The 27,343-nt window shown below is 47.0% G+C and overlaps 4 protein-coding genes across 17 annotated transcripts in view; all 4 read right to left on the bottom strand.

Annotated features, from left to right (window-relative positions):
- Positions 1–907: 907 nt before the first annotated feature.
- dhrs13a.2 (dehydrogenase/reductase (SDR family) member 13a, tandem duplicate 2) lies at positions 908–2,935 on the bottom strand. The gene is made up of 5 exons (XM_027003450.3): positions 2,747–2,935; positions 2,307–2,425; positions 2,037–2,160; positions 1,616–1,942; positions 908–1,445 (listed from the first exon to the last, which is right to left on the bottom strand). The coding sequence occupies exons 1-5, from the start codon at positions 2,871–2,873 to the stop codon at positions 1,186–1,188; spliced, it is 957 nt and encodes a 318-aa protein (XP_026859251.1). The 5' UTR covers positions 2,874–2,935; the 3' UTR covers positions 908–1,185.
- A 155-nt stretch (positions 2,936–3,090) lies between these two features.
- On the bottom strand, positions 3,091–5,899 carry dhrs13a.1 (dehydrogenase/reductase (SDR family) member 13a, tandem duplicate 1). 2 transcript variants are annotated; one of them, XM_027003448.3, is made up of 5 exons: positions 5,550–5,899; positions 5,093–5,211; positions 4,849–4,972; positions 4,415–4,741; positions 3,091–4,302 (listed from the first exon to the last, which is right to left on the bottom strand). In XM_027003448.3, the coding sequence occupies exons 1-5, from the start codon at positions 5,794–5,796 to the stop codon at positions 4,043–4,045; spliced, it is 1,077 nt and encodes a 358-aa protein (XP_026859249.1). In that variant the 5' UTR covers positions 5,797–5,899; the 3' UTR covers positions 3,091–4,042. The 2 variants fall into 2 exon arrangements, with proteins under 2 accessions (XP_026859249.1, XP_026859250.1); XM_027003449.3 differs by having other exon boundaries at positions 5,703–5,898.
- Positions 5,900–6,048: 149 nt separating this feature from the next.
- phf12a (PHD finger protein 12a) lies at positions 6,049–16,393 on the bottom strand. The gene is made up of 15 exons (XM_035535366.2): positions 15,469–16,393; positions 14,616–14,797; positions 12,486–12,558; positions 11,898–12,315; positions 11,644–11,764; positions 10,165–10,297; positions 9,855–10,019; positions 9,620–9,763; positions 8,879–9,524; positions 8,674–8,778; positions 8,439–8,594; positions 8,117–8,215; positions 7,947–8,029; positions 7,624–7,762; positions 6,049–7,251 (listed from the first exon to the last, which is right to left on the bottom strand). The coding sequence occupies exons 1-15, from the start codon at positions 15,532–15,534 to the stop codon at positions 6,878–6,880; spliced, it is 2,904 nt and encodes a 967-aa protein (XP_035391259.1). The 5' UTR covers positions 15,535–16,393; the 3' UTR covers positions 6,049–6,877.
- Positions 16,394–16,739: 346 nt separating this feature from the next.
- Positions 16,740–27,343, bottom strand: part of sez6a (seizure related 6 homolog a) — a 91,964-nt gene continuing 81,360 nt past the window's right edge. The window contains exons 10-19 of one of the 13 annotated variants that reach the window (XM_081702562.1): positions 23,088–23,284; positions 22,304–22,498; positions 20,753–20,944; positions 20,274–20,468; positions 19,701–19,736; positions 19,261–19,369; positions 19,041–19,140; positions 18,864–18,932; positions 18,100–18,179; positions 16,740–17,256 (exon numbers count right to left, since the gene is read on the bottom strand). In XM_081702562.1, the coding sequence (XP_081558688.1) occupies positions 18,153–18,179; positions 18,864–18,932; positions 19,041–19,140; positions 19,261–19,369; positions 19,701–19,736; positions 20,274–20,468; positions 20,753–20,944; positions 22,304–22,498; positions 23,088–23,284 (1,120 nt within the window). In that variant the 3' untranslated portion in view covers positions 16,740–17,256; positions 18,100–18,152. Of the gene's footprint in view, positions 17,257–18,099; positions 19,141–19,260; positions 19,370–19,700; positions 19,737–20,273; positions 20,469–20,752; positions 20,945–22,303; positions 22,499–23,087; positions 23,285–27,343 lie in introns of those variants that run through there. The other 12 variants (XM_081702563.1, XM_081702561.1, XM_035535899.2 and 9 more) reach the window with 12 other exon arrangements.

Raw genomic sequence — 27,343 nt, forward strand, 5'->3', positions numbered from 1 at the left:
TCGCAAGGTTTCCGAAAGAATTCCGTCCATTTCCAAGCTTCTAAACTTGGATGCAGACTACCAAATGTACTACTTAAAGGTGACTGAGTGTAATTCTGTTCATTAAAAAATGATTTAATGAATTAGTAAACCTGCTATTTAAGATGATAGTTAAAATAAGATAAAACGATTGTCTGGCACCATCGTGATTAGGATGACAGTCTGCCACACGTTTTCTGTGTTGCTCATCGGGCCACAATGCGACAGTTTTGTCGCTAATCTTGACGGAAATCTTTTCAGACGCTCCGTAGTTCACTCTACCCATACAGGTAAACATTCGGCACCTTGCACAAAGAGCGTGAACGGGTGTGCTTATTTAACATTCTGAAGTATTTTGCAACCTATATTCAAGTATATCTATGACTAAACAAATCTTTTTACCAGTAGCGTAGTCATATACATTAACTTGTTAGCTATTGCATTTCCCCCACCTGCACGTTAGTCGTATTTCTCACGTTCAAGCTTTATAGTTTAATTTTAGTCCAAAGGCGAGATGAATAGCACGTAAACAAAGAACCGATGTACTTGATAACTCCTACTCAAGCTGAGTTTTTGTTGTGTACTTGTCAATATTTCAGTAATATGAATTTATGATCTTAAAGTATTTCTGTATATATATATATATATATATATATATATAATTCCCAGGTTTCCGCAGTATGATACATTAAGGTAACTTGATGTTCTTAAGAGTGCTATGTAGGGTTTCTAAGGTCACAGTTGGAACGCCAACTCTAACCTTGGGAACATTTCAGTGAGGCAGACATTCCTGTAAGTATACAACTGTTTCCAAAATTATTCCACACGGGGCCCTTGGTACATAGAGCATAAAACTTTGTTTCAAGAATTAGACACAACAATGGAGCGTTCATAATGCATACATTTTATTACAATAGTTCAAAAAATAAAATTTCTGTATCTGAAAAACAATATGAACAATAAGACTGGATAAACTGTGCATTTAACAATGTACAGTTTTTCTCCACAAAGAATTTCATGTCAAAGACATCATCCATCACATTCATAAAAATAGCACTAAGTCTTCTATTATCAAACACTAACTTCCAACACTGATTCAAATCAAATCGCCAACACCTGAGCGACCGCGTATTGGTTCATTCCTGACGCTAGACAGTTCTTCTAGGTTTAGGAGAGACCACATAATCTCTTGCTAACTTCCCAGAGCTTCTTGGCAACTGCATCGTCTCTGGCTTTAGCGCTGACGTCCTGAACAGCACAGCAAGAGAAGTACCGCCCACTGAGTGCTTCGATGCCCTCCTGAAGGGCACAGTGGAGAGTTGTCTGGGCGCCAGTCTGCGGGTCCAGGAAGAGGAGCCAGGCAACAGGTTCGATGAACACCTTTTGCCAGAGACTGACGTGACGGGAGAGCTCCGTTTTCACAATACCTGAGGGATGACAGACAGGTAAACCTACACTAAAGTTATTGCGTTATCACTGTGTTCATTCAACATTCACACAAACATCTCTGAGCTCTCAGAAAGCATTTGTTAAAAACGAAAACCACAAGAACAAAGGAGGAAACGCGATCATCGAAACAGGCGGCCATTTTACCTACCAGGATGAACACTGTAGCAGGTGACATTGGTACCCTTCAACCTCTTGGCCAGCTCGTGTGTGAATAGAACATTACAGAGCTTGCTGTTGCAGTAAGCCTGGAAGAACTGCCAACTGTATCTCCCGCTGCCCAGGTCTTTGCTTGCGGCCAGGGTATCAAAGTCGATTTTACCCCAGCGATGTGCCAGGGATGACAGAGTGATGACCCGAGCTCCCGAGCGCTCTTTTAGTTTGTCCAGCAAGAGGTAAGTAAGCAAGAAATGCCCAAGATGATTGACACCAAACTCTATACCAAAACCATCTTCCGTTCGACCATCTGCTACAAGGCCTGGAGAAGAGAAAATAAAGAAGCATCTACTACAAGTTAAAAATAAAGTGTTTGATTTGTTGACGGAATAAATATTTATGAAGGTTGTCTTCACCTGCATTGTTAATGAGAAGATCCAGGTTAGATTCTGTTTTTAGGATGGTCTCCGCGAAAGAACGTACAGATTTCAGACTGCTCAGGTCGAGATGCACATACACCACATCCGTACTGCCCGTCACCTGATTTGGGGGGGGGGGAAACCCAAACACACATGCAACAACATTTTTTAAATACATCTTTGTTACTTCCTCTTTAATGGACTGTGAACCTCCTCATGACAATTAACGTGAAGTTAAAATATACAAATGAAATTAGAGTCTCTTACTTTCTCAATGTCACGGATGGCAGTCTCAGCTTTCCTTTGGTTCCTGCAAGCCAAGATAACTCTTGCTCCTCTACCAGCAAGGTCCATTGCTGTGGCTTTTCCAATGCCTGTATTCCCACCTGATGAACAGTTGGCCAAATCACACACTTTTCACATTTCTTTTGAATGTAGCCAGTATTGTTTTAAGAAAGAGAATATCTAGTTTCATACAAGATCTACATAGCTGGCTATTTTATAACTTTAATTTAAAAAAAAAAAAAAAAAAAGTCCATTACGCCCCAGGGCGGAACGACAGCAGAGCGACAGCGTCGCACCCGGAGCCATTATCGTTCTAGTTATCGTGAGTTTTAACGACAGTTTTGGACTAAACAATACTCTGTCGATGAGAATCGCTTCCACAGGGACGGCGTTCCAGAGAAGGCCATTTCTTTCAAACTTACCGGTAATTATTACTGTTTTTCCAGTCATTTCTGTCGTCCCTTTACATTTGGACTTCTTAAACAAGGTTTCCACGAGAGCGACGTAGACAATTCCGATCGCCACAAGACCAAACGCAAGATGCAACATTTTGCAAGCGGATGTGTTTCAGTTCTCCTGCGGGTGAAAGAGGTCTGTCCTGAAGCAGAGCCAGTGTGAGCCCTTTTGTACTGAGCTGCTATGACGAACCGAGGCCTGTCATACAGGTTTACCCCTTTCGACGCATGTGAACTATACAGTGGCCGAACCGGTTCGCTTTTTTCCCGTGTCAAGTGCAAATGAATGATTACGCGCGAGACAATGAATGTCGGCCTCTGCACATGTCAAACTTTATTTAAGAAAAAGATAGAAACTGAATACATTACTCAAGAAATGAAACCTAGAATCTTTTGCACTTCAGTTGTTACAAGAGTTGGTTAATCTGATTTAGCGGACTGCTCATATGTTTAGGTTGTAGTCACGTGCTTTCGAGCAGCTTGCATTCTTAATTGTTATAATCGTGTTTTATTTTTTGATCTGGAAATATAACAATAACATGAATGAATATATAGCATGAATGAATCCAGCTGAGTTTTGCCATTTCTCCTAAAATACGTGCAGTGTGGGATTATCTACCTTACCTAGGAATGAAAACAATTTAAATGAAGCTTCTGAATTCCTGCTGTACGTCACTTCTTTCCCACGTCAACGATGCTGCACAGCACTACAGAGATTCATCAGCGTGCGTCCATCTCTGAAGGACATAACCTGTGGATTTCTTTACACATTATTTGGTCGCGTTTGTATAACAAGTTCCCCCTTTTTCAGATTAAAGTGAATAAGTATGGCAGACAGGCACAAAGACAATAATGGCCAATAAATGAAGTCAGAGTCCACGGCACTAAGCTATTGTCTTCTGTCAGTCTCAGAAGGATTTATGAAAAGACAAAATGTGGTGATCTGTTAGTATTTCGAGAGCACAGGTGCTTACTAGTTATTGTTACATTGCTCGTTGGGCAGGTTGGGTGTGGGGGGTCTCTGTTAGTGATCATGAGAGGCATTTCCAATCTACATGCCTCTCACTTACAAAGGGTTCTAGACACGTAGCCTCCAGCTACACCACACCTGCTTAACCCACCACAGCCTTTTCCTCCAGGTTCCTGGGCTGTTGCCAAACACCCTGCGCTAATATATTAGAACATGACGTTGGTAAAATAAAACTGAAACGAGCGCAGCTGAAATTAAACCTAACAAATCGATGCATGGCAGCACGTTTGACGTTAAGCAAGACCACTCAGCCTCTCACTGACTTCCCAAAGCTTCTTGGCGGTGGCGTCATCTCTGGCCTTGGCACGCACCTTCTGCACAGCGCACTTGGAGAAGTAACGTCCGCTTAAGTGTTCGATGCCCTCCTGGAGGGCACAGTAGAGAGTCGTCTGGACCCCCGACTCCACGTCCCGAAAGAACAGAGCCATGATGGGCGTCAAGACCATCTTCCACAACAGGTTCGCGTGCCGACCTATTTCCGTACGTATAGCTCCTGCAGAGAGATCATTACGCACAGAGGTTAATGTAAACCCCCCCCCCCCCACTTTATTATTGGGTGAGGTGGGGGCATATCAGCTTTGGGGATGTTTGCGCGGCAGACAGACCTGGATGGAGACTGTAGCATGTTACGTTTGTGCCCTCGAGTCTCTTGGCCAGTTCGTGGGTGAACAGAATATTGCAGAGTTTACTGTGGGTGTATAGCCTGAGCAAACTTAATGCGGAGTTTCCCCGGCCGAGGTCCTTGTGGGCGTTGATGCATTCGAAATCGATGTTCCCGATCTCATAACCCCGTGAGGAGACGGTCACCACTCTGCTGGGGGCACACGCCTTCAGTCGGTCCAGCAACAGAACAGTTAATAGGAAATGGCCAATATGATTGACTCCAAAGATCATTCCAAGACCATCCTTGGTCTTGCCGTCTATCACAACTCCTGTATTTGGACAAGCAGAAATAATAAAAACGAAATCATACATTTAAGACAAGCGCACATTAGGTCGTATTACATGATCATTAAGGCAGAGAAAAATGAGATTTCACCAGCGTTGTTGATGAGTATGTCCAGTCTGGGCTCGGTTTTGAGAAAGTTTTCAGCAAAAGAACGCACAGATTGTAGACTGGCGAGATCCAAGTGCATATATACGATCTCGTTGTTCCCACTTTGCTGTGAGATGACGAGAAACGGTCAATCTTTCAGTGGAGTTACGCCAGCACCTGCCCCCACTAATTAGCCTTTAAAGCTCCATCGGAGATCAGCATCGCCATTCTAACATTACGGCGTTACCTTTTTAATGTCGTTGGCTGCGCTTTCAGCTCGTTGCTTGTCTCTACAGGCCAGTATTATTCGTGCTCCTCTTTTGGCAAGGTCCAGTGCCGTGGCCCTGCCAATACCTGTGTTTGAACCTGAAAAAATCCCCCAGCGCATTCATTATTCATTACGTGCCGTTATGCAAATCAAAGGCCGCCACGCAAATGTGGGAATTCGTTACTAAACGTTATTTTTGTTGTAGTTTAAAGGGTCAGTGACCTGTACTGACTAATTTTTATGGGAATCAGAAGTTGGTTCGCGTTTTCAAGCAACGATTCATCGTCGAAGTAGGTTGCGTTGCGGGGCAGAAGTCATGCATTATGCAACAGACGGAGTCGCTGGTTTGGATGCGCAACCTGTTTTAACGAAGACTGGTCAAAAGATCCGCGTATAGAGGTGTAATATCGGGATGAAAAAAAACCACAGCACTTACCCGTTATGATAACCGTCTTCCCGTTTAATTTCACAGATCTTTTGAACCTTGGCATTTTCAAAACCGTTAACCACAAGACCGCGTAACCGATGCCCAGCAGAGCTGCGCTAATTATAAGAAAATCAAACATCATAGTTGAGTATCCGCACTTACGTCGTCTTAAATCGGAAACGTGCAACAGGGAAAACGTCCTATACTGCACGCTCTCAACTCTCTCCTGCGTCAGCTGGTTTTCATGAGTCTGCATATGAAGCGTAGGCCTAACGCCTGATGAGGAACGCGTAAACAACCGTAAGGGTGCAAACACCACAGACGTTTGCACTACCCTGCTCAAATAAAGTCCATGAATAAGTGTGCATACTCGGGGTGGGGGTTTGTGTGTGTGTGTGTATGTGAGGGAGCGAGAGATGCGTGCCGTTTCCTGCGCGCTGCCAACACAAAGGCAATCCTATAACCCCCCACCGCGTCGCTCCAAGTGCTTAGAAAAATATGCAACGGCTCAGTGTTTCTAAAGCATGTTATTTAAAATCTGTAGATATTTACATTGTTTGACAGACAGGAAACTGGTCAAAATTGTAATTACAGGGTACATGAAACTGTTCTGATGAAATCTCTTTGAAACAGACATATACATAATGACTACAGTATCGGAGAAAAGGAGGACGTAACACTTTGATAGCTACAGAACATCAAATATAAAAGCCAAAATGGTGTATATATACACACACGGAACCCAGCACTTCCCTCTCTGGGGTTTGAACAACGGATTCCTTTCATATCGATCTGATGTGTGGATATTTGTATATTCACACAGGTACATGGACAGATACATAGACATATATACAACGTGGACGCATCCAAACAGAGGGAGGCTACTGTCAAGGTAGCGAGAAGGAACACCGGAACGTTACTATACTCCAAATACAGTACACATTAAATAAAAATGAGTAAATAAAAAGTTTTAATTTTATGGGAAAAAAAAAGCATGTTTATATAAAAACTATCGGTACTGGCACAAAATAGAACGTGTTCTGCTTTCTTTACAAGTGGAAACTTCTTGCCTCCGCATTGGTTCTCAGAATATCAAGAACGCCCCAAATTCCCTTTTAAAAATGCAAACTCGAGGAACTCAACTTTTTGCATTTACATACACAAAGAAAAGGTTCTATGTGCAACTTGCCCACAAAATCAGATCCTCCGTAGAGAGGGGGAAAAAACAACCAAATACTTCACCTCATGCAAATGTATGAACAATTAAATAATTACAAAACAAGCGTACATTTTGTACAAGTCTGAGCTCTGGGAGGCGGGTTAGGAGTTGGAGGGGGCTAAGGAATGGGGTTGTAGTGCAGCAGTGGCACTTGGTGGATCTGGGAGATGGTCTTGGCCAGCGGCTCCCCCTGCTGGCCGGGCACGGGTACGTGGCTGCAGCCCACGGCGCCGGCGGCCTCTTCCTCTTTGGGCTGCCTGCTGGCGAACTCTGTGACGCTGAAGATGAACTGGAGGCAGCCCAGCTTGACGCAGCTGCCGTGGTGGAGGAGAGCCGTGCCTTCCCAGCCGGCTCCGCTGCCCCCGATCAGGCTCGAGCCGCTGGCCTTGCAGCCGCAGGGGCCGGCGGGCGGTTCGTCGGCCTGGCTGCTCATCACGCCGCCCCGGGGAAGGACGCTGCCCTCGTCCGGCTGCTTCCGCTTCTTACAGCGGCCTGAAGGAGAGGGGAGACAATAGTGGGGTTGGGTCTGATCCACAGAGGGCGGCGTCGGAACGAGCATAACGCTCCATGCCCTAGAGAGCTGGCACCCGTTTGCAGCCTTCAGTAGTGTCTGATTGACAGTCTGATACGAGTGTGTCTGATGTGAGAAAACCGCACAGGGTTTAGTACACGAACACAGCTGGGCAACCCGTGGCTTAGACAAAGGGCCCGGTAAGGAAAGCGGTGTCCTACTGACGTTTGTACCTTCCACTGTCATTAAATGTACCATTTTTCCAGTTACCATATTAAACTTGTTGGTTCTTGAAGAGCAGCGTAGCAGAATACAGCCACCAGACTGCACTGTGTGTGTGGCTCTGTACTCACGAATAATATTCTGCACTTTGGTCACCAGGCTGCTGGATGGGCGTGGCCCTGTCTTCTCGGAGAAGTCGCACGAGTACAGCACGTTGTCCACCGTCGTGCCATGCTCGCTGTAGTTCAGCAGCTCGTACTGTTTCGTGTTCTGAGAAGGCATGGGAAAAATGACACATCATTAAGCAACCTGGCGCAAAAAACACCCCTTACCTTCAAAATGCTGTGTTCGGAGTGAATTATGACGCCCAGGTTTGGGAGTTCAGAATGAATTATTACTCCCAGGCTCAGGCGTAATAACTGGGTTAGCTCAAAGGTCATCAGAAACGATTTACCTCGTCGTAAAAGATGCAAGCGTGTTTTCCCGATACGTAATTGCAATGGCCGTAATTGGTAAGGCACACGTCCATGTCAGCACCTGCAGAAGAAATGTCCGAAATCTGGTAAACACGATCCACAGCCTGTCCCCTCAAGCACGAGACGTTGTGGCAGGAGAACCACTCACCAGTTCCGATGTAAAGGCTTCTGTACGACATGCTGACTGCTGCCCCTTTCCCAGACAGGGGATAAAACGTAGCTCTGGCCTGGACGTCCTTGTTTTGTGCTGGAGAGGAAGAGAGGGGAGGTCCCGGTTAAGGCTTCTATCGTTACGTGGTACCCCTCGCACTGATTTAAAGTGCCTGCTAGCATCATACAGCTCAGCTTGGACCGTACCACGCAAGCTACCCTTTTCTGACTGTTAGCAGGCTGTAGTGTTTTAAAGACAAACCGGGGTGTGTGTGTGTTGGTGAGACACACGCATCATGGGGGGAGAGGATGCCTCGCACCTGCCATACGCTGGCTCTGGCGCACAAAGGAGGCAGCAGCAGGAGATGATGCCGCACCGCTGGGAGCGGGAGGAGCTTTGGGCTCAAACAGCTGCTGGATCCGCTGCCAGGCCAGGAGCTTGACGAACCTCTCGTCCAGGGCGTTGAGCTCGATCTCTGCGGGAGCAGCACAGGTGTGTGACCCAGACGAGGAGGGCTGATCGCAGCAGAAGTTGGTGCTGAGAGATGGACTCACCTCCAGACCCCTTCATCATAGCCTTCAGGCAGTTGGCGAGGTCTCCCAAGTTTAATAGCTCCGAGCCGGCACTCTGTGCTGCCGTGTCGCTGTTAAACTTTCCATCTGAGGAGTGATTACAAAAATTAGTTGGACCTCTCTCTCTCTCCCCCCAACTCGGTGCTCGGCAAGTGCCTCGTCATTTTAATGCAGTACCAGGACTTACCAGTGGAGAGTGCTGAAGATAACTGGCAGCTGATACTACTGTCCGGGGCCACTTGTGGAGATGTCATGGCGAGTGTCTCAGAGGCGTGAGACGATGTCAACCGTTTACCCATCAGAGACATTTGCCCCCCCTGTGAGCTCGGGGAAGTCCTTAGACCGTGAGCTGGAGGGGGGCTGGGTTCAGATTTAACACACACAGAGACCAAGGGCTCTGAGGTGGGACAGGACTTCAAAGTCGGGTCCTCAGTCTTAACGAGCGCAGGGCTGGTGTGATTGGCCAGTTCAGGGGACGCGGGCGTCACGTGTGGGCGGGGCGCGTCAGGGCTGAGTCCGGGGAGCTCGCCTAGCCTGTGCTGGGGGTCATCCAAGGCAGCAGGGCAGACCTGTCCACCGTTGGCGTGGGCCGATTTCACCATTGGGCCGTTGGCGGTCCCGCAGCTCCGGCAAGTCCTGTCCGTGCAGGCCGCGTGCCCCTCAACGGAGTTGACGCTGACCTCCGGCTTGCCGCACGTAAGGCAGCGAGGGCCGGGCTCGTCCGAGGCCGCGCTGGGCTTCACTTCCGCTCTCTCTGCCTGCGCAGACTCCCACTGCCTGGCAGACAGGTGCCTCATGATGCTGCACTGCAGCGAGACCACATCTCGGAGCCACTGCCAGGGGGTCAAGTGGAGGAAGTGGTTCAAATGTGAACCAGCACAAAAATGAATACAGTACGAAGGCTGGAGCTGCGCTGCGCCATACACACCTGGTGCTGCTCATCGGCGCTGGTATAATGCTGAGTGGCAGAAGCGTCCAGAACGCCTGAGCAGATTAGCTCGCCGTCCCGGATTCTGGCAGGGGGGATCATCACAGGTGGGTTCTGGTACTGCGATTTGATGGCGTCTGGGACCTGTGGGCAGAGCCGATGGCGTTACCAATCCCAAACGGGTCTGAACAGCACAATGCGAGACCTGGTTCACATGTCACAACCGAGGTCTGACCTTCAAGGCTTTCTTGCTACGACTGTGCAATGCTCGCCGTGTAGGCGGGTGCTGCCGGTGTATTCGCTGCAGGAAGTCCACTTTGACGGCATGCTGGGATATGCGGTCCTGAAACTGGTCAAACAGCTGGCAGCGGTTGCTCAGTGTCAGGCTTCTCTGATTCAGCTGGAACAGGCAAGATGACAAATTACATCAATAAACAATGCTTAAAACTTCTCCTACATAGTTAATGTGTTAAATCTCATTCATGATGATTTATAATTAACTAAATTATTATTAAATGGACAATGTGGGACAAGGTGCCGCCTACCACCAAGTGTTCAATGTGATTGGGGCACATCCACCGGCCCGCGGGCATGGCAGTGAGCGGCGGGTCCAGGCAGTCCATGTGGAACAGCAGCGGGCAGTAATCGCACTGGATCAGCGGCGCCATCCTGCAGCTCCTACAACGAGGCGCGGCCCACAGAGATCAACTGTTCTGTTACACGTACATACTGCCACGGTCCTAAGAGATCTCTGCAAACTGCCTGCGTAGGGTCCTCATGGAAATTCAGACAGCCTAATCTAGTGCTACCTCTCAGCCTGGGCGGCACGGGTCCTGCCCTCTGGGGCAACCCGGGAGAACTGCCTGACAAAAAACAACAACAAAAAAAACCACAAAGCAGCCCTCCATCCACCCAGAATGTGATCTATCTCCACTTTAAGGCAGGCGGTTTTACAGGCAGCGACGGTTACTCCAACCACAAGCAATCTAGGACATTGTCACTTTCTCAAGAGCAATCAACAAAAAAATGCTACAATTACTCAACAGAAATAAGCACGGGGTTGAAACGTAAAACACCATACTGTGCAATTTCTGCAAACACAGAGAGAACCTCATTAGTACGATATTTTTCACACGTTAACGACACTGAGGCAGCAGTCACCACAAAAACAAACAAAAAGCACACGCACAAACTCGAACCGTCAAAATGGGTCAAAAATAACATTTGATTATTCCTTTTAAAAACACAGGTTCAAAGCGTATGAATATGCATTTTTACTCATTATGGCCATAAGTGTGCAAACCAATGTAGCGACAAACAACTACTTGTATAAGTCTATTTATTTTAACACAAATCTGTCTTAACATAAAACATGAAATACTCAAACCATTGGGGACTTGCTGTGCATGAAGCTTCTGTCTTTAGCCTTGAATAACTATTTGCTCATTGCTGTAGCCTACAGTTGAGTATTTTTGCACACAGCTCCAAAAAACGTTTGGCAAAGATGTTTTACCCTTAGAGATTTACAATAAAATGTTATTAAAAATGGAAAAGTAGGCTACTGATATTCTTGACGCAAGAATTCCCCAAACTCTAGCAAGCACAAAAAAAAAAGGCTAGCACACACCAGGCCACATTGTCGGGTGCACATTTTCAACATGTGGCTTGCTAGTGCTGGAAGGTTAACGAACTTAAATACAACCGCCTACTGACCAAAATGGCAAAATCACCCTCTCTGCGGCTGAGTGAACTCTCTGCCGTTGTTACCACGTGGTTGTTTTTGTGTTGTGCTTGACCAACATTTCATTGTCAATCAGTGAAAGTGATGTCATGTGTCTCCGTTAGCAGCCGAGACCCACGCGAGAACTTGGGACACTCAGGAGTGCTGCTTTTTCTCTCACAATCAAATATTACATTTTACAAACGGAATATCTGGGTTTTCAAACAACTCGATTATATAATCAAATTTAGAAAACAGCAGTAGTTCTAATTAGTCACTGCAGGGCGGTCCGACAGGGCGTTACCTGCTGCAGGCGTAACACACTTTGACGGGCAGTGGGACCAGCCCGTAGTGGTCCAGCTCGTGCTGAGGCCGTTTGACATTCTTCCCAGTCATCTCTTCTTTCCTCCTCTTCTTGCTGGTTCCTGAAGAACGAGAAGAAGGCCCGTGAGATGCGTGTCGGAGAGGCCGAAAAGCGACCGCTGCATAGCTGTGAAGTCCTGGCTGTCCTAACCCTCCCCCCCCGAACCCTGTTGAAGAAGAGTGCGGCAAATCTACCTGGAAGTGCGGTAGTGCAGGTGAGGTCGTTGGGGAGCTGGAACTGCGTGGGGTTCCTCTGCATGGCGGCGGCGATCAGCAGGTCGAAGGGCCTTTTTAGGGTGGCAGGCGCGCCTGCACTCTCGGGCTCCGAGCCCTGGGCCTCGTCCTCCACGTCAAGCAGGTCCTCCTCCATGTCGTTCTGCTCTGAGAGCGTGGGCGTGTCCGTCGAGGAAGCGTTGGAGGTGGGGGTGGCCGGCCGGCTGCTGGGCCGCCGTTCTAGGAGCCGGACCTGGGCCACGGCCGCACGGAGGCCCGTGCCTCCCACGGCCACGGCGGGGTCCAGCCGGAGGGTCCCCAGGTCCAGCTCGGTGGCCGGGGACGGCGCCTGCTTCGCCAGCATGAGGCCGTTGATCTGCTCTTTCTTCTGTTCTCGTTTCTGCACAACATGGTGGAAGACCACTACTCAGAACACTCAGTACTGCACACGAACGAGATCACATACGCCACTTATCACAGGTGCTATAGCAGGCGTCGTTCTACGTTACTTTTCCTATGGGTTAGGAACACAAGCCATGCTCCTCCTCCACCCCCACAACACCCCCTCACCTTCTTACGAACTGTACAGCGATGGCACATCCAGTCACCAGGGGGCAGCATTTCCCTGCTAAGCGGTGGGTTACTGGAAGAAAATTAGAAACAGAAAGGGGTAAAAAAAATAAAAAATTAAAAACCCACACACAACAAAAACAAGTAAGCAACCATGAAGACAGCGCCCTTAAACTGATTCAGGACAACAGTTTAAACAGACATTTACAGAGATAAAATACCCAAAACCATGTTACTACAGATCACTTTGCAACATTAGATTGAGGATTCCATATGCAGTGCTCATGACTTTTTCCCCCACCAAGCCCAAAAGGCCAGTCAGCAAATCAGCCAAACAAAACCTTTATAGACATGTTACTTGAGGGTTTTTTTTTTTATACAGAAAAGGCTGCATCATCTTAACCACATGAAATGAACACCGCCTGGTTTATGTTGCCCAACGTAGCTGGTTTGTGTTCCTTCTGGCAGCGTGCACACAGACGTGCACACGTGCACAGATTGCAAACAGACAAAAACGTTGGTTTAGCGAAAACGATCTCTCACTTCCCATTCTTCCAAGGGTAAACAAACACTCAGCTCTGTGTATACCGGAAAACCAGAGGGACTCTCCAAGAAAGGGGCCTCTGTCTGTTAATCCTCAACCCATATGTGGCATCCCATGCACACAGCTTTCCAACACTCATCCGAGCTCTTAAGCGTCCACTTTTGTGGCATGAGACACTGAAGACCATAATCAATGAGAAAGGTTCAGTGGTCGCAGTTTCTCTTCTGGGTTTAACCCAATCTTCACACCATCCATCCCCTTGGGATTTAGGACAACAATTTGCCTCATAAAACCACAAACGCACAGGTAGACGTGTTAAGACCAACTAATCTCCCTGGGGTTTGTTTGATGTCCTTCACTGTCAACTTTTGATTTTATGAGCGCCATCTTTGACGCGCGGCACACTAGAAATGACCCACCTCTAAGCTGAAAGCTGCGGTTCTCTAATGGGCACTTCTCGGCTCACGCTAATTCAAATGAGCAGGCGCCCTGCACCGAAGGTCAATTCCATCCACACTAGGGCTATTTGAATGTGGCGACGGCCCAGAGCTGAGCTTGATGAAAAGCAGGTGAGACTGTGGGCAGTCTCGGGCACGTCCAGGCACCGGGCCAAGGGCCTCGGAGCACAGTGCACGCTGGATAGGTCCGGTGTCGTGTGGGTCTCCAAACTCACGTGGATTCATTTACTCTTGCAGCAGTGCCACAGCAAACAACAACAACAAGCAAGCAGAGCAAAGAATGAATCCAAGCATTTCAGAACGGTACGCAACATTAGCCGTGGTAATAAATCTAAGCAGTACACGGAGCTGCAAGGCAACGACACAGAACTGCTCTGAGAGGCTGCTTAGTGCTTTTTAAAGAGCTTTTGGCTGCGTTTCTAATAAGTTAATCATGGCATGTCTTTTTATTTCCCTATTATTCTGTCGGCCTGGCATTTCTATAATGCATTCTACAGCTAGAACATTCAGTTGCCCTGCATGCATGGATCACGTTTATTTATGAAGGCCTGTGACCCCAACCCTGAGGCGCAGAGACATACACGCCTTCGAAGACATAGAAATCCACTTCATTTACTAACACGAGAGAGCCTGCTCATCGTAACCCTGGCAGCAGCTATTACGCTGCCGAAATAAGTTACTGAAATCTCACTTTAGGACAATACCAACCACAATCGAGAGCTGTCAGTTCTAGAGAACAGAGGGGTGCGATAGTGGGTGCTTCACGTTACAACTTGCTCAACATCAGCGCCTTTACCAGAACTAAACAACTAGTTCTTCTCTCCCTGGCCTGGACAAAAACCAGACTTACTCCGGTTATAATTGGGCAATTTTTTTTAACAACATGTTTAACAAGGGAAGACAATAAACAAACAGTTTACATTCGGAAAGTGACAACTCAAAGGGCACAGTTTGGTCACTTGATTTCACATTCTGTTACATGCACAGGGAAAAGCCCGATGTGCACAAGTCAGGGTTATTTTTGACAAACACAGACGTAAACCCTTCCACCTCATGAGGTGCAACCCAGAACGTGATCCCTCTCCACTTTCAGGGAGTTCCTGCCGAGGATCCCCACAAGCTGCCTACCAGCACTGCAGGTGGAAGGCGGCGGGGCAGTGGTCACAGCACAGGAGGTCCCCCCCTTCACGGCAGCTGTCGCAGGTGTCGTGGTTGGTCGCTCGGCCCGTTCTCCTGGTGCTGCGGTCCAGTTTTCTCCTACTCTTCTCTCCATCCTCCGACTTCGGGGGTGCGAGCAAAGTTTGAATTTGCTGAAACACAGAAGAGGACCGTCTTAAAAAAAAAATTGTGAATCACCTGTCTAGCGAGAGGAGACCCAGCAGCTTTCCTGCGAGAGGAGCAAGCCTGCCAGCGAGCCAATTCTGATTTTTAAAAATAAATAAATAAATAATAATAAAAAAGCCTTTATGCACAAACGTGTCGCTTACGGCTCTGTATTTTACACTCACTTCGCGATGAGAGGAATACCTGGCGAACTGCTGTGATATTTAAGAGAAACATCATGCTAGCTAGCAAAAAAAAGAAAAAGAAAAAAACATATGGCGTCCACCCTCCTTGGCTTGACTCGAGACGTGTCAGCCATTGTTGGGCCCAGAAAGACTAGCAGGCTAGCTAGCTGAAGTAAAATCACATTAGCGCTCACTGCGAGTGACACATGGCCCGAGGTTTGATTTGGGCTCTTTTTTAAAACCGTCAAAACAAACAAAGTGTACAGGCTGGCGAGATATTTGCACGCCAAGCCAGCCAGCTAAAAGAATAGCTACGCTAGGTTATCGATAGCCAATTAGCCTGCTAGCTAGCTAGCCTGGTTTGCCTACAGTTAGCTTCGGTCGCTAAACAAAATCTCCATCAGCCGGTAAAATCGTCGACTTGACTAAATAAAGATCACCGTCACTTCGGGTTTCTAGTCGTCGTCGCTTACCTCCATCAGACCACCGGAGGTATCCAGATCGTACACAATCGTCGGGGTCTCCATTTTACCCCACATTCACACTGCCGAGTGTTAGCAGTCAGTTCAGTCCGCTTAGCTGCGGAGCTTTGCCCGTAACCTTTCCAAACCAATAACGTCCAAATCTTTCAGCCCGAGAAGAGCCTTCCTCTCAGAGAAAGGTGTTGGACCGGTGACCGCTCATCGCGGGTCGTTATGAACAGAGATAATCCTCTAAAGTCGCGTCGATGCCAGTGTTGTGCTAGGCAACCGTTTAGCCAGTTAGGTGGAGAGCTAACAGTCTTTCACCATCCAAAATGAAACAACCAAAAAAATCAACCGCGTATTTTCAAAAGGAGCAATTTCAAAGTCAAGCGGACGCGTATTTTCCAGAGCAACAACAAAAAACGGCACCGGTGTCAGCGAGCAGGAGAAACGAAGAGAAAAGCGGTGAGGGGCCTAGCTGAGGCCTAGCCTGCGTGTTGCCTGTTCCTCCTGCCCGCGATGGCAGCTCGCAAAGACGCGGGACAAAGACGCCAGACCGCCCTCTTCCATGGCGCGGGGACACGAAACCTCTGCGGCACCGAGAAGCTCCCGGGGAACAGACCGAAGCTGTGAGACCGAAGCCGTTCAGACTGTGAAAGCGTCGGAGATAATAACGGCGATGGTAGTTGTTGTGATGGAGCAGCTCTGCGCGTCCAGCGACACTCGCCACATCCTCCGCACACTTGGCGCAAACCTGCGCACGACGGTGTCTGCGCATGCGCAGCGCGGCCGACCTCGGAGCCATCTTGGAAGAGGTTCGTCGGTTTGTGAGGCGTTTTCCATGTCCGGTTATATTTTTACTTTTGTTGTAAATATATAAACAGTGCGGGCAGTGGTTGTTCAGTATCTATGTCAGCTTTTCTTCTGCCAGATATCTAATTCCTTCCCAGGTTCACGGTGCCCGTCGTGGCATTGTGCGTTTGCGCCGTTACACTGATCTCTGATTGGCCAGTTCAACTGACACGGACCTCATACACCAATCACACGCTTCACAGATAAGCTACAGGTCACTTGGTTTAATTGCTTTTAAGCACTTTTAAAATCCACTTGCACTTGACAAGAATAACCTTTGATCAAATTCTGATTGTTGCAATGGGTCTGTGGCCTATCAATAAGGAGTCTTATACCTATCAGGAAGTAGTAGACTTTATCCACTAGTAAGTGAAATGTATTTATCAAAGGTGTACTCATCTTTTCTCAAAGTAGACAAAAAAAAAACATTTTAGATTTTGTATAGTCAGTTTATTTACCAAGTCTTTAAGAAATAAAACCCCCATGCAGACATTCAGTGGTTTCCATGTAATAAACAGACTGAATAATGATGGTCTTAGTGTCACTGTGGCGTAGTTAGATAATATGGGACAGTCATTCTCAAGCATGTCCTGTCTTATGGATACAGACTTTTGGATACAGACTTTTCCACCTGGGAACTGAAGAATCCCAAATGGAAAAAAAAAAAAAATCCTCTTGCTATTGTTCTTATTTTCATACACACGTATCGTGGGTCATTGCTGCCGAAGCGCTACAAAAATAACATCATATTGTCCACCGCTTTTCCAGTGTTGGCAGAGGTCCTCTGGAGAAAAATATACTGTACAAGGACTCCGTGAAAGGCAGAGACGGAGTAGAAGGGTTGCCAGGAAAGGAGCAAGAACTGTCATGGGAGAGGAGAGGTGCCAGACGTAGGACTCCACTGATGACCAGGCCCGAAACAGACATCTCACAGTCTCTTGTCTCCTGCAATGATAAGAATATTTATCAAGGACCTTTTTGAGCAGCAGTGTGTGTTATATACCCATGCAGAACGCAAGTGTGCCGCAGAACTGGCTGGAGTGTGAATGCATGGTCTGAGTGAGGCCCATATAAATGTTATTAGTCAAGCTGTACAATTGATACATTTAAATTTTGGTCCGATCTGCTTCAGTGAGTTTAGCTTCCACACGCTACACCTACTGGCCTAGATCAGTGTGTTTTGATACACTTTTAAATGGTACAGTAAATGCAATTCTTTGCCCGGGCTATAATAAAGAGTCACATGTTCAATGTATGAAGAAATGATTTCCAGAAATATCACCGTTATCGCCATGAAACCAAAAGTACACAGAAGTGCTTTTACCATAAAGAAATAAAAACAATAAAGAATAAGTATTATATACAGTTAATTAATGTATAGTATAAACCCATATATAATGGTTTAATCCGACAGAGTGGGATTTGAAAGCGAGCATTTGACTAACACAGTGCACAGTGTGGATCAAACGAAAACATTGATCTGAATGGCATGTTATAGCTTGAGCCTTCCAAAGAGACCTGAGAAAAACCAGATTAAATCGCATCAGTATTTATAATTGTTCTATGATTACAACTTTAAATATAAAGATGGTGTCATTTTTCTATGAGTGTTTTTGGTTCAGCGTTAAAATACAGCTCGACCACGTCATGTGATGCATCGCACAAGCCTGACAGCAGGACGTCACGTTGTGGTTGGCGGTGATCAGATCAGACTGTAGATCAGACCGGGATTGTCCCCCCTGTGACGAGAGTCGAGAGAGAATGTGTGTCGCCTTCAGGACACCTCACCTCACTGCTCTTCTGATGGCGAGGTCACACCGGGGCAGCCCAACTCGGAGCTGTTAATTAGCGCGGAGAGCCAGCCGGGGCTGGGCGAGGGGGTGGCCAGCGAGGTCCGTGGTCGGAGCGCACAGATGCAGAAAGATTGAAACACATGGTGAGAACTCCCCAGTTACCATAGCGCAAGAGCTTCTGTCATTGTCTCTTGCTTTCAAGAGGACCTTCCCTCTTATTATGGGCAAAATAAATGCCAAATATATAAAACAGTGCAATAAGCAATTGTACAGCAAATATTTTGGTTTCAATAGACTTTCACTAATCTATTGATTTGTTAATACAATGATAATAAGTGATGATTTAAGCTCCATAAACATATTAACATATAGACAAAATATTCCATATCACACAGCTATGTTTGTAAAACCTCAAAGAATCAGAACACATGGAATAAATATGTGCGTATACACTCAATGATATGGTGAGGGTGTACATAATGAAATGTATTTGGATAATGGCAACATCTTGCGACAGTGAATATTACCACTGTGTGTCTGTGCATCCCAGCTTTGGCTTTCAGACAAAGAGCAGTGCAACATTCCATAAAAAACCAAAATATTTAAAGAGTTCGCTGAGGTAAATAAACTAGACGCTTTGCTCAAGCTATACATAGTGGCAGCTCTATCCAGTGTATCCCCGAGACCTGTCAGGCTTCAGTCTATATTGGACATTGAACATCTTTATCTGGTGCGTGTAGATGGAGCATCTTTAATTACCACCAGATTTATCGCAGTAGAGCCAGAGACTTCAGGTGAGAATGGAAGTGGTATGAAGAGTGCCCTCTGCTGGTGAGGAGATGGCAGGACAGCCGAGGAGGTGGATATGAATAGTCAGAAAAGGACGGCAGTGCTGTGGGAGTCCACGTCCCTCAGGTTCAGGATGTCCATACTTACTGCAGTCTCGTAGACGGGGTTGTCGAATGCAGACTCCTCCGTCATGTTGTCGTAACGCGGGGAGGCCGAGCGGCGTAAGCGGAAAGTCTTACCCTGGACTCTGGATAAATGATGCAGGAGAAGGCAAATGCTTACTGCGATTACACGCTCACTGACGGATACCCGAGTACAAGTGTTACACAGTATCAGCAAAGCCCCTACGAGCACTGAGGCCACTCACTTTGAGAAGTACACATAAATGGCTATGATAACCAGTAACACCAGTGCAACTGGCACCATAACCGCTATAGTTATGGTGGTCCCCTCTGCACCAAAGTCAGAGCTGACGACTATAGGAGGAAAGCAGAAATGACAGATTACAAACTGCTTTCACGGACGGGATTAAAATGCTCTACTGACAGGTTCAAACTGCGCTCTACACATACTCTACACATATGTCTCTATTGTTTCATGTAATCTCTTCGTATACTCGATGCCTCAACTGTAACATATTACAGAGTTGGGATTAATACTTTCAACAACAGCTGTCAACAACACTAACAGAAGTTACAACAACCGACACGGCAATTATAAACTTCTAAAACTGGCTAGCCATCTGGCAAAACATGACTGAACTTTGATCATTTTGATTAAAACAACCGATGTGAGAAACAGTCTTACCATCCAATCTGCGTCCGCTAACATCTCCCACTGAGGCTGAGAAAAAGAAAAGGCCATTTTTAGAAGCATAATTGAAAAACCAGCAGCAAAAATACCAAAACAAAAATGAATTACTCTGTAAAAATCAACCCTTGCATAAAAAAAAGTTTAGGCACTTAAAAATAATGGAGACTATTAAGGGAAACCTTTGATTAAGTATTCTCATTTTCTCCAAATGGCCTCTCACTGGTTCTGTAGCCTAAACGGAGCTATTCAATTTGCGACAGCTTTAAACAGGAAACATCAGTTGAATCAGCTTTCAATTAAACTAATGACTTCAATTAAAAATGTAAGAGCCAAGATAGCAAGATAAAAACAGCAGTAAAAACCTCACCGCCTGCTCCACGGCTACGAGTGCCCTCCCTGAAGCCTGTTAACTTAACACAGGCTTACTCTGAGGGATTAAACCTACTGGGCCGTGATAACTGGTTGCCATTGTCTTTACCAGAAGAACCTCTCGACAGTTGATTCTGGGCCCAGCCTGCCTCAAGCCCTACAGTGTTTGACATAGTGTTTCGAGGCCCCGGTTCCTACCCCTGCACACAGGAGGCAAGGTACTCCACTGAGATGGATGTCCTGGAAGGCAGCGAATGGTGGCCTCCCCGTGGAGCTGATAGCCAGGGCGGCAGGCGAAGGTGAGCGTCTCTCCAGCCTGGAAGAAGGCTTTCTCTGCGCTCTGAACAGCAGCGGACGGAGCACCTGGGTTACTGCAAGGTTCGTACCGCTCGGCTGGAGAACAACACAGTTTCATAACGCCTGTTTAATAACAGTTGTTACTGTTATTAAGTGAAACTTGGATTTTGTGTTATATATGCCATGAAATCAGGGCACTATCAAATCAGTTATTGTCAGCGTTGACATCCACTAGGTGGTGACAGAGGGTAACAATATAAATGTCTGCAGATTAGACATAGCTTTTCTCTGCTATGGTATGCAACATACATGATCTAACTGAAACATTTAATTACATGTGCGTGTACACGGCAGGGAATGGTACATTTGTGGAAACTTACGGACACACTTTGGCCGCCTCTCGCTCCACTTAGGGTCGGCTGTGTCGCGGCCGCAGCAGGTGAGGATGCCTGGCCCAGACAACGCGTAGCCCTTATTACACACATACTGCACAGTGGAGCCCACGGCAAACTGGGAGCCAGTCACCACCCTGTGGCTGTGTTCTACCACGCCTGGGTCCGGACACGCCATCACTGCGGAACCCACACAAACGTGCACACACACAGACCCACACACACAAGCGTACACTAATGAGGCCAATTTTGGCATGCTCATCACATCTGCTTTTTCTGGGTGAACTCAGCATAAATCACTTAATTAACCTCAAGGGCTGAAGAAGGTTTCTCTCTTCATCTGAACTACAGAGTTATGACCCGTGAACAAAAACCCCCACAAAGATGTGGAAAGAGTGAGGACCGCCGCTGACCACTCAGAGCGGCCCACTGGACCCAATATGGCCCGCATTAAAAATGGAGAGGTTCGATATTGAGGTCTTCTGGCTGTTTGCATCTTATAGACAGAGAAGATTAAAGTTTAAGAACACTAAACGAGCTGAAACTTGTCAACGAAGCAAGACAAAATTATTACTGCTCTATCTGGACATCAATCTAGAGAATGGACGACTTTCCGTAACAATGTTTTCCATTCAGATAGCGAGACATTTAGTATGCAAGAAATGTCCAGGTCTCAGGTACGTGAAAGTATGCTTTCTTGAATGTTAATAATCTTTGTTGAATCTTTCTGAATTATTCAGTTCTCCATATACTACCTTATTCGGTAAGTGGTATTAAAATAAATGCAGCAGTGGCAACTTATCACCTGTAGGTGGCAGTTATTCTCTAAGAGGGTTAGCTTGCCATGACATCCCAGTTGCTTCTCTGTATATTCTCGACTGTGACTGTGTTTCTGTGGTTTTATTACAGCACGGGCGTTCCCTGGCCACGTTTTTCACAGTCGAGACAAACCGACACAGCACGGCGTGCTAATGGAGCCGGCAAGTTTTATGCGGAGGCAGTCAAGCTAAGCGCTTGGCAACAGTGTCAAGTTTCCTCTCATGAAGACGTCTTTACGAGTGTAATTCACTGTACACGCTGCTACTGGACCAGACCCACAGAGGCACCTCCACGGGGCCCTCGGGGAGATGATGTAATCACCATTTAATAGTGTCTCTTATTAAACTGTATGCCATGATTCTGAACGGGTTCTAAGTGGCACAGGTGAAAGGGTTGGGGTATCCGTATTCATATAGACAAGACTGCTTTACAATGATCTTTGTGTGGCCACTCGAAAAGCCCGCGAGTCAGAAGACATTAACTGGCCTCTCTGTTTATTAACTAGTGTGGATCCTGTGGAAACTGCTCTAATGCTATGACAGAGGGGCAAAAAAAAAACAATCAATCAAAACAGTGCATTATTCTTACCAGCCAGTTAACATTTTGTTTGATCAATACCAGCTTCCAAAGCACCTGGGCTAGGTAATCAATGGTTATTACATAGCTCAGGGGTGCAGGGAGCTGGTATGGCTTACTCCTGCCTGTAACGTCACCACTAACCTTTCTCACAGCTGGGCACGTCCCCACTCCACGTGAGGTCCCACTGACACATGAGGATCTCGGAGCCGAGCACCTGGAAACCTGGGTAGCACTGGTAGGTCACCACCGTCCCGTGGATCAGGTCCGGATGGGACGTACTCTTCCAGCCACTGACGATCTCCGGGAGCTCGGAGCACGTGTCGTTCCTGGCCACCTCTGTGGACAGGGAAGGCAGCGAGAAAGAAAGGGGGACAATCATCATCCTGCTAATTTCCGGGCCATTCTCGTATCGGTCGATCGCCTGATCGATTTCAGCCGGGCCGTCATAACAGGGCCGGACTGCGCCTGCAATTTCACGGTGGCCCGGTAGCCGCACGGAACCCGTGCCAAGTGTGAAAAGCCAAGTGCAGCCACGTTGACAGGGGGTGGAAAGGGGGAATGCAACTGGGGTGACGCCGCACACCATTTTGCGTGTAAATATGTCCACAAGCAGAAAGCAGTGTGCTCTCCTTTCACAGTGATTGTTCACAGTGCCACATGCCAGAGCAGGTCCTTGCCAAGTGTTCTGGCATGACTAATGCTTGCTGTGACACGGTGGCCGAGGGCCTGCCACTTTGCGAGCGTGACTCATTTGGTCAAAACAAGTAAGGATGGAACAGATTGTCTTAACCATAAATGAATGTCGTACAATCACTCAGTCCTAAAAAATAAAAACCTGCTCTGCGGTTTGCACATCTCTCAAGATTGCCAAAGCATCGGGAATCGCAGTGCTACCGGCAGTCCCTCTTCTGTGAGTGCTGCTTACCAAAAAAGTGCACCACGAAGCCGTTGTTGTAGCCATAAATGTTGGTGGCCGGATCGGACTGGAACTGAATGGTCACATCTGCCATGGAGGTGTAGAGTTTGAACCGCGGCAGAGTGCCGCTGTACTGGCCCAGGATGTTGGCCGTCAGGTCGTCACCGTCATAAAACGTCAACATGTCGTTTTTACCGAGATGAAGGCTTTAAGATGGGACAAAAAAAAATCACAATTACAGGACTATACTGTACACTATATTAAGACAATAGTATTACACAATATCCCACACTACACTACAATAATGAGATGTGGTCAGACAACATTAAAAAGACAGATTTGGTCCGCTGCAGATCTTATCGTTTCTGGGTTCTGATCGTTTTCTGGGTAAATGCCTACTCTTCTTCGTACAAAGAGCCTCTATCTTTGCATGAGGTAAGGCTATTTGGCATTCCCGACACAGCTTATTGTAAATCAGTCAATATAAATACTGTTTATTGCTAAATAATAATACAAATTCTCCAACCTAAATGCACAGCTTAGCCAAAACAAGGCAGATGTTTGCCAGTGTCAGGGTAATGTGTTACAGGAAGAAGAGAGACCCAGGCACTCATTCTGAGTATGACTACCGTTCATGTGAAGTTTCCTAGCGGAGGTCAGGTGTGGCAATATCCATCTTTAATACCTTTCCTGGATGAGTCTCCATTACAGTAAAAGTACTGAACTTCAACACATTCCACGGCCTGACAAGGTCAATGATCATTTTAAAATGGCTTGATTGAGACACTGGTAGTAGTTATGGCATAATTAATAGTTCACAAGGGAACAGTTACCGTCGGCAACAGTTGGACCGTTGGTGACACTGGACACATCCATGCTGTTACAACCCAAAACAAAAGGGCCTGTGAAGATACGGTCACTTTAAAGCTGCATTTGTATTACTCTTATGAATGAAGAGATTTCTTAGTCCCCAAATATGTGCACAGGCCACTGTGTTTACTATATGTAACCAAATTTATGGCAACAGTCTCCTCCAAACGGGCAGAAGCACATTGATGTTTTCACTGCATACTTCTCATTTTCAAAATAAGGCATTTACATGATTAGACATAGGCACAATAGAAAGCTCATGTATTTTCTTTAAAAGTGATCCAACACCTTCTGTCTGTTTTTTTTTCCGATTTAATTTAACCGGTCTGCAGCAGCTGGTATGATTCTCGCCATGCTGGGCGTCAGTAGCATTCATTTTCATTGAAGGGTTGCATTAGATATATATGTGTGTGTGTGTGGTTGGGTGTGTGGACAGACTAAGCCTAGGTAGCATCAAAGACACACAGATGTTGTGCTGCCTTTATATACATGCTGTTGGACAAAAAAAGGAACCTGAGGTAGGAGTTGCATGAGTCAGACAACAGAGCCACCGTGTAGAGATTTTTTATAGCAGGCCTCCTCACGTTCCCCGTCTGGGATGCAACACAACCTTTACGATTTGGGTTGTACCATTGTGAGGAGTAGGCAGAAGACCTCGCACACAGGCCTAGCTGGTAACCACAACAGAAATGTTTACTGCATCAATTAAAAGGCAGAAAATGGCACAAATCATTAATGCAGATTATCACTGGTATTTCATATTTGAAAGCAGTCTGGGAATGTGATGTCAACGATTTTGTACTTAGCATAAAATTCGGAAACGCTGAAATAAAATTATGCTACTCATAATCGGTTGATCTAATATGTTGGGATCAATTTATTTAAAATGTGAATGTGAAACATCTCCCAGGACTCCCGTCTGTGCCGTTTTGATGTGTGCAGCCTCTCTGTGCTCTGCGAAACGTCTCCGAAAGTTCCCTTTCGAAGATCTTCATGCTGTCTGCTTTGATGTAAAATATGCTTCTGCTTGCCTGGCAAACCAGTACTCCCAGTTTTCCCAGTGAGAGCTGTACACAAGCACTGGGATGGAGGACTTTGTGTGGGATCGAATCCAGAGTGATACTGAACGGTGCCGACTCGAAACAAACACTGAATTATTCCGAAGACACACTAATGAATATGCAGGGTTCTGTGTGTGTATTTGCGTAATGGGAATAAAATGATCCATTTATGTTAATGCTCCATTTTAGTGCCATTTGCACTTGCTCACAGTCTCAGTGAGAATACAGCAATAGCTGCAAGCACCCCAGTCATTAACCGGCCTGCGTGGCATCAGTTCTATTTCGGCACGTGCTGCTCGGTCTCCCGGGCACGGACGGGTGAAAGCGATATGTCCGCGCCGCTCCAGTTCAAGGTCATTTGCATTTTGATGAGGCGCTTCAGAAGTCGAGGCGATTTGAATTATTCGCTTTCAACTGGGCACCACGTTTGCACCGAGGAGCAGACCTGAAAATCTAATAAAGCGAACAAAAGGTCTGTTTGCTGCCCCCGAATGTCTCCCCTTACAATAATCGCCATTCGTCGTTTTCCTCTCTGTTTCAAACGAACACGGCCAGCACGGTCGGCGACGGAATCGGAAAGCGCGCAGCGTCAATGGAAGGAATCAATCATGGTTTTAATTCTGCCGGGGAAAATTCTGGCCGTGTGCAATGCAGAAAAGCGTAGCGCGGCTCGCCCCGGCCTGGTGCCTGGGAGTAGCACTGGAGTGCGTATCCGTGTTGGGGGGGGTTGCTGACACTGGAACATGTTGCCTGCACAACACTGACATTTGTTTAAGCAGGGCAAGCCAGCCCATCCCCCCCAAATGTCAAAGTAAGTTGGAGAAAGCTCTTAGCGTGCGTTACAGCGTAGGCCACGTTCTGCTTGGCTGTGTGCCACGTGGCAGGAGAGTCTGAGGATGGCCCACGTTAACATTTGCTAGCGGCAAACTGAAGAGTGCTCCGGAGGGACAGAGTTCTGAGGAGAAACCGCCTCCTCCCTGCCCACAGCAGTGGGAAAGCGCGGTCCTCCTGTACCCATCAATCATGTGTCTCCCAAATCGGCGCTGCCATCCCAGCACTGGCCAGACCGCATTTACATGAGCCACTGCACTCGGAGAGATGGCTGCCCCCCCAGGAGTTACTATTAAATGACTGCAAGGATTTGCCCCTCCCTTTATGCAAATTAGTCCAGCTCTGATTGATCGTCCTGTCAACAAATCACATTCCAAACGCCCCGCCCACTAGCCCAGGCTTGACCTGCCACTGTAAAGGCTCCTTACACTCAGCAATGCTGTCCATTTCTGTCTGGTGTGTTATAATGTCAAGCACATGGAACTATCCTAAAAATGTCCTAACTCAAGAGTTAACAAGTTCATATGCATGTAATGAGCTTTATTGAGAAAGAAATCCTTATGACTCGGGCTCCCGGAGCCTCACCCCGACAGTAAAAAAAACTTTTCAATGGTTCCACTATTGGCATTGCAGTCTAAAGTGTCTCCATTTATGTCTGGGAATTTTGCTTTTTCTAAAAAAAAAAAAAAAAAAAAAAAAAAAAAAGTGTGTTCTACACCTGTAGGAACTCATTTTTATGCTGGATGTCAGATAGTGTGTGTGTGTGTTTGTGTGTGTGTGTGTGTGTGCACCCAGTGCTTCTAATCATCGCGATGGAAGGGATTAAGCAGGTATAATTAAACAGGACGATGCCCTCAGGGCTTAGCGTGTGAGAGGCGGCGGTGCTGCTGCTGCTGGAGTGGATCCGCTCGCCTCTGCACGCTGGTGGACACCCTGGGGTTTAACTAACTCGCCGAGCTCCCTCCAGAATACCAACGACAGGAAGACGGAGAGAAAGAAGGCGAGCGGTGAGAGCGAGGCGCCACTCTCTGCGGCGAAGGGGAGCCCAGAACAATCTATCTCAGTCCCCCAGGACTCAGCGGCGGGGCCATTTCTGTTGACAGTAAACGTTAAATAGCTTTCTCTAGGAGGCTGGAGGAAACCAACAGCCTTTTCCAGGAAGAATAATATAATCGTGGCACTCGAGCCCGGCGCTCCGGCGTGAAGAACGGCATCGTGGGTATAAACAAAACTACTGCTTAGAAGTGGTACAGTCACCGAAAGTGCAAATGCCTTGTTCCTCCTTGAGCGTGCAGACATCCAACACAGATGCCTATAGTGCGGCACAGTCCTAGCCCTGCAGCTGGGAGGAAGAGACACAGTAAACAGGAAACAGGTTTTTCTGGAGGAGCGGATGAGCACTGAGATGTATTTGGGTTACTCGGCGCAAGCACAGCAGGGCACCGCCGAGCAGACCTCTTTGTAAGAAGAACGCCGCGTTCACACACTTGCTTGTGCAGGTGC

The sequence above is a fragment of the Electrophorus electricus genome, chromosome 19, assembly GCF_041902795.1.
Source record: "Electrophorus electricus isolate QZ-2024a chromosome 19, ASM4190279v1, whole genome shotgun sequence".
In the NCBI taxonomy this organism is placed as follows: domain Eukaryota; kingdom Metazoa; phylum Chordata; class Actinopteri; order Gymnotiformes; family Gymnotidae; genus Electrophorus; species Electrophorus electricus.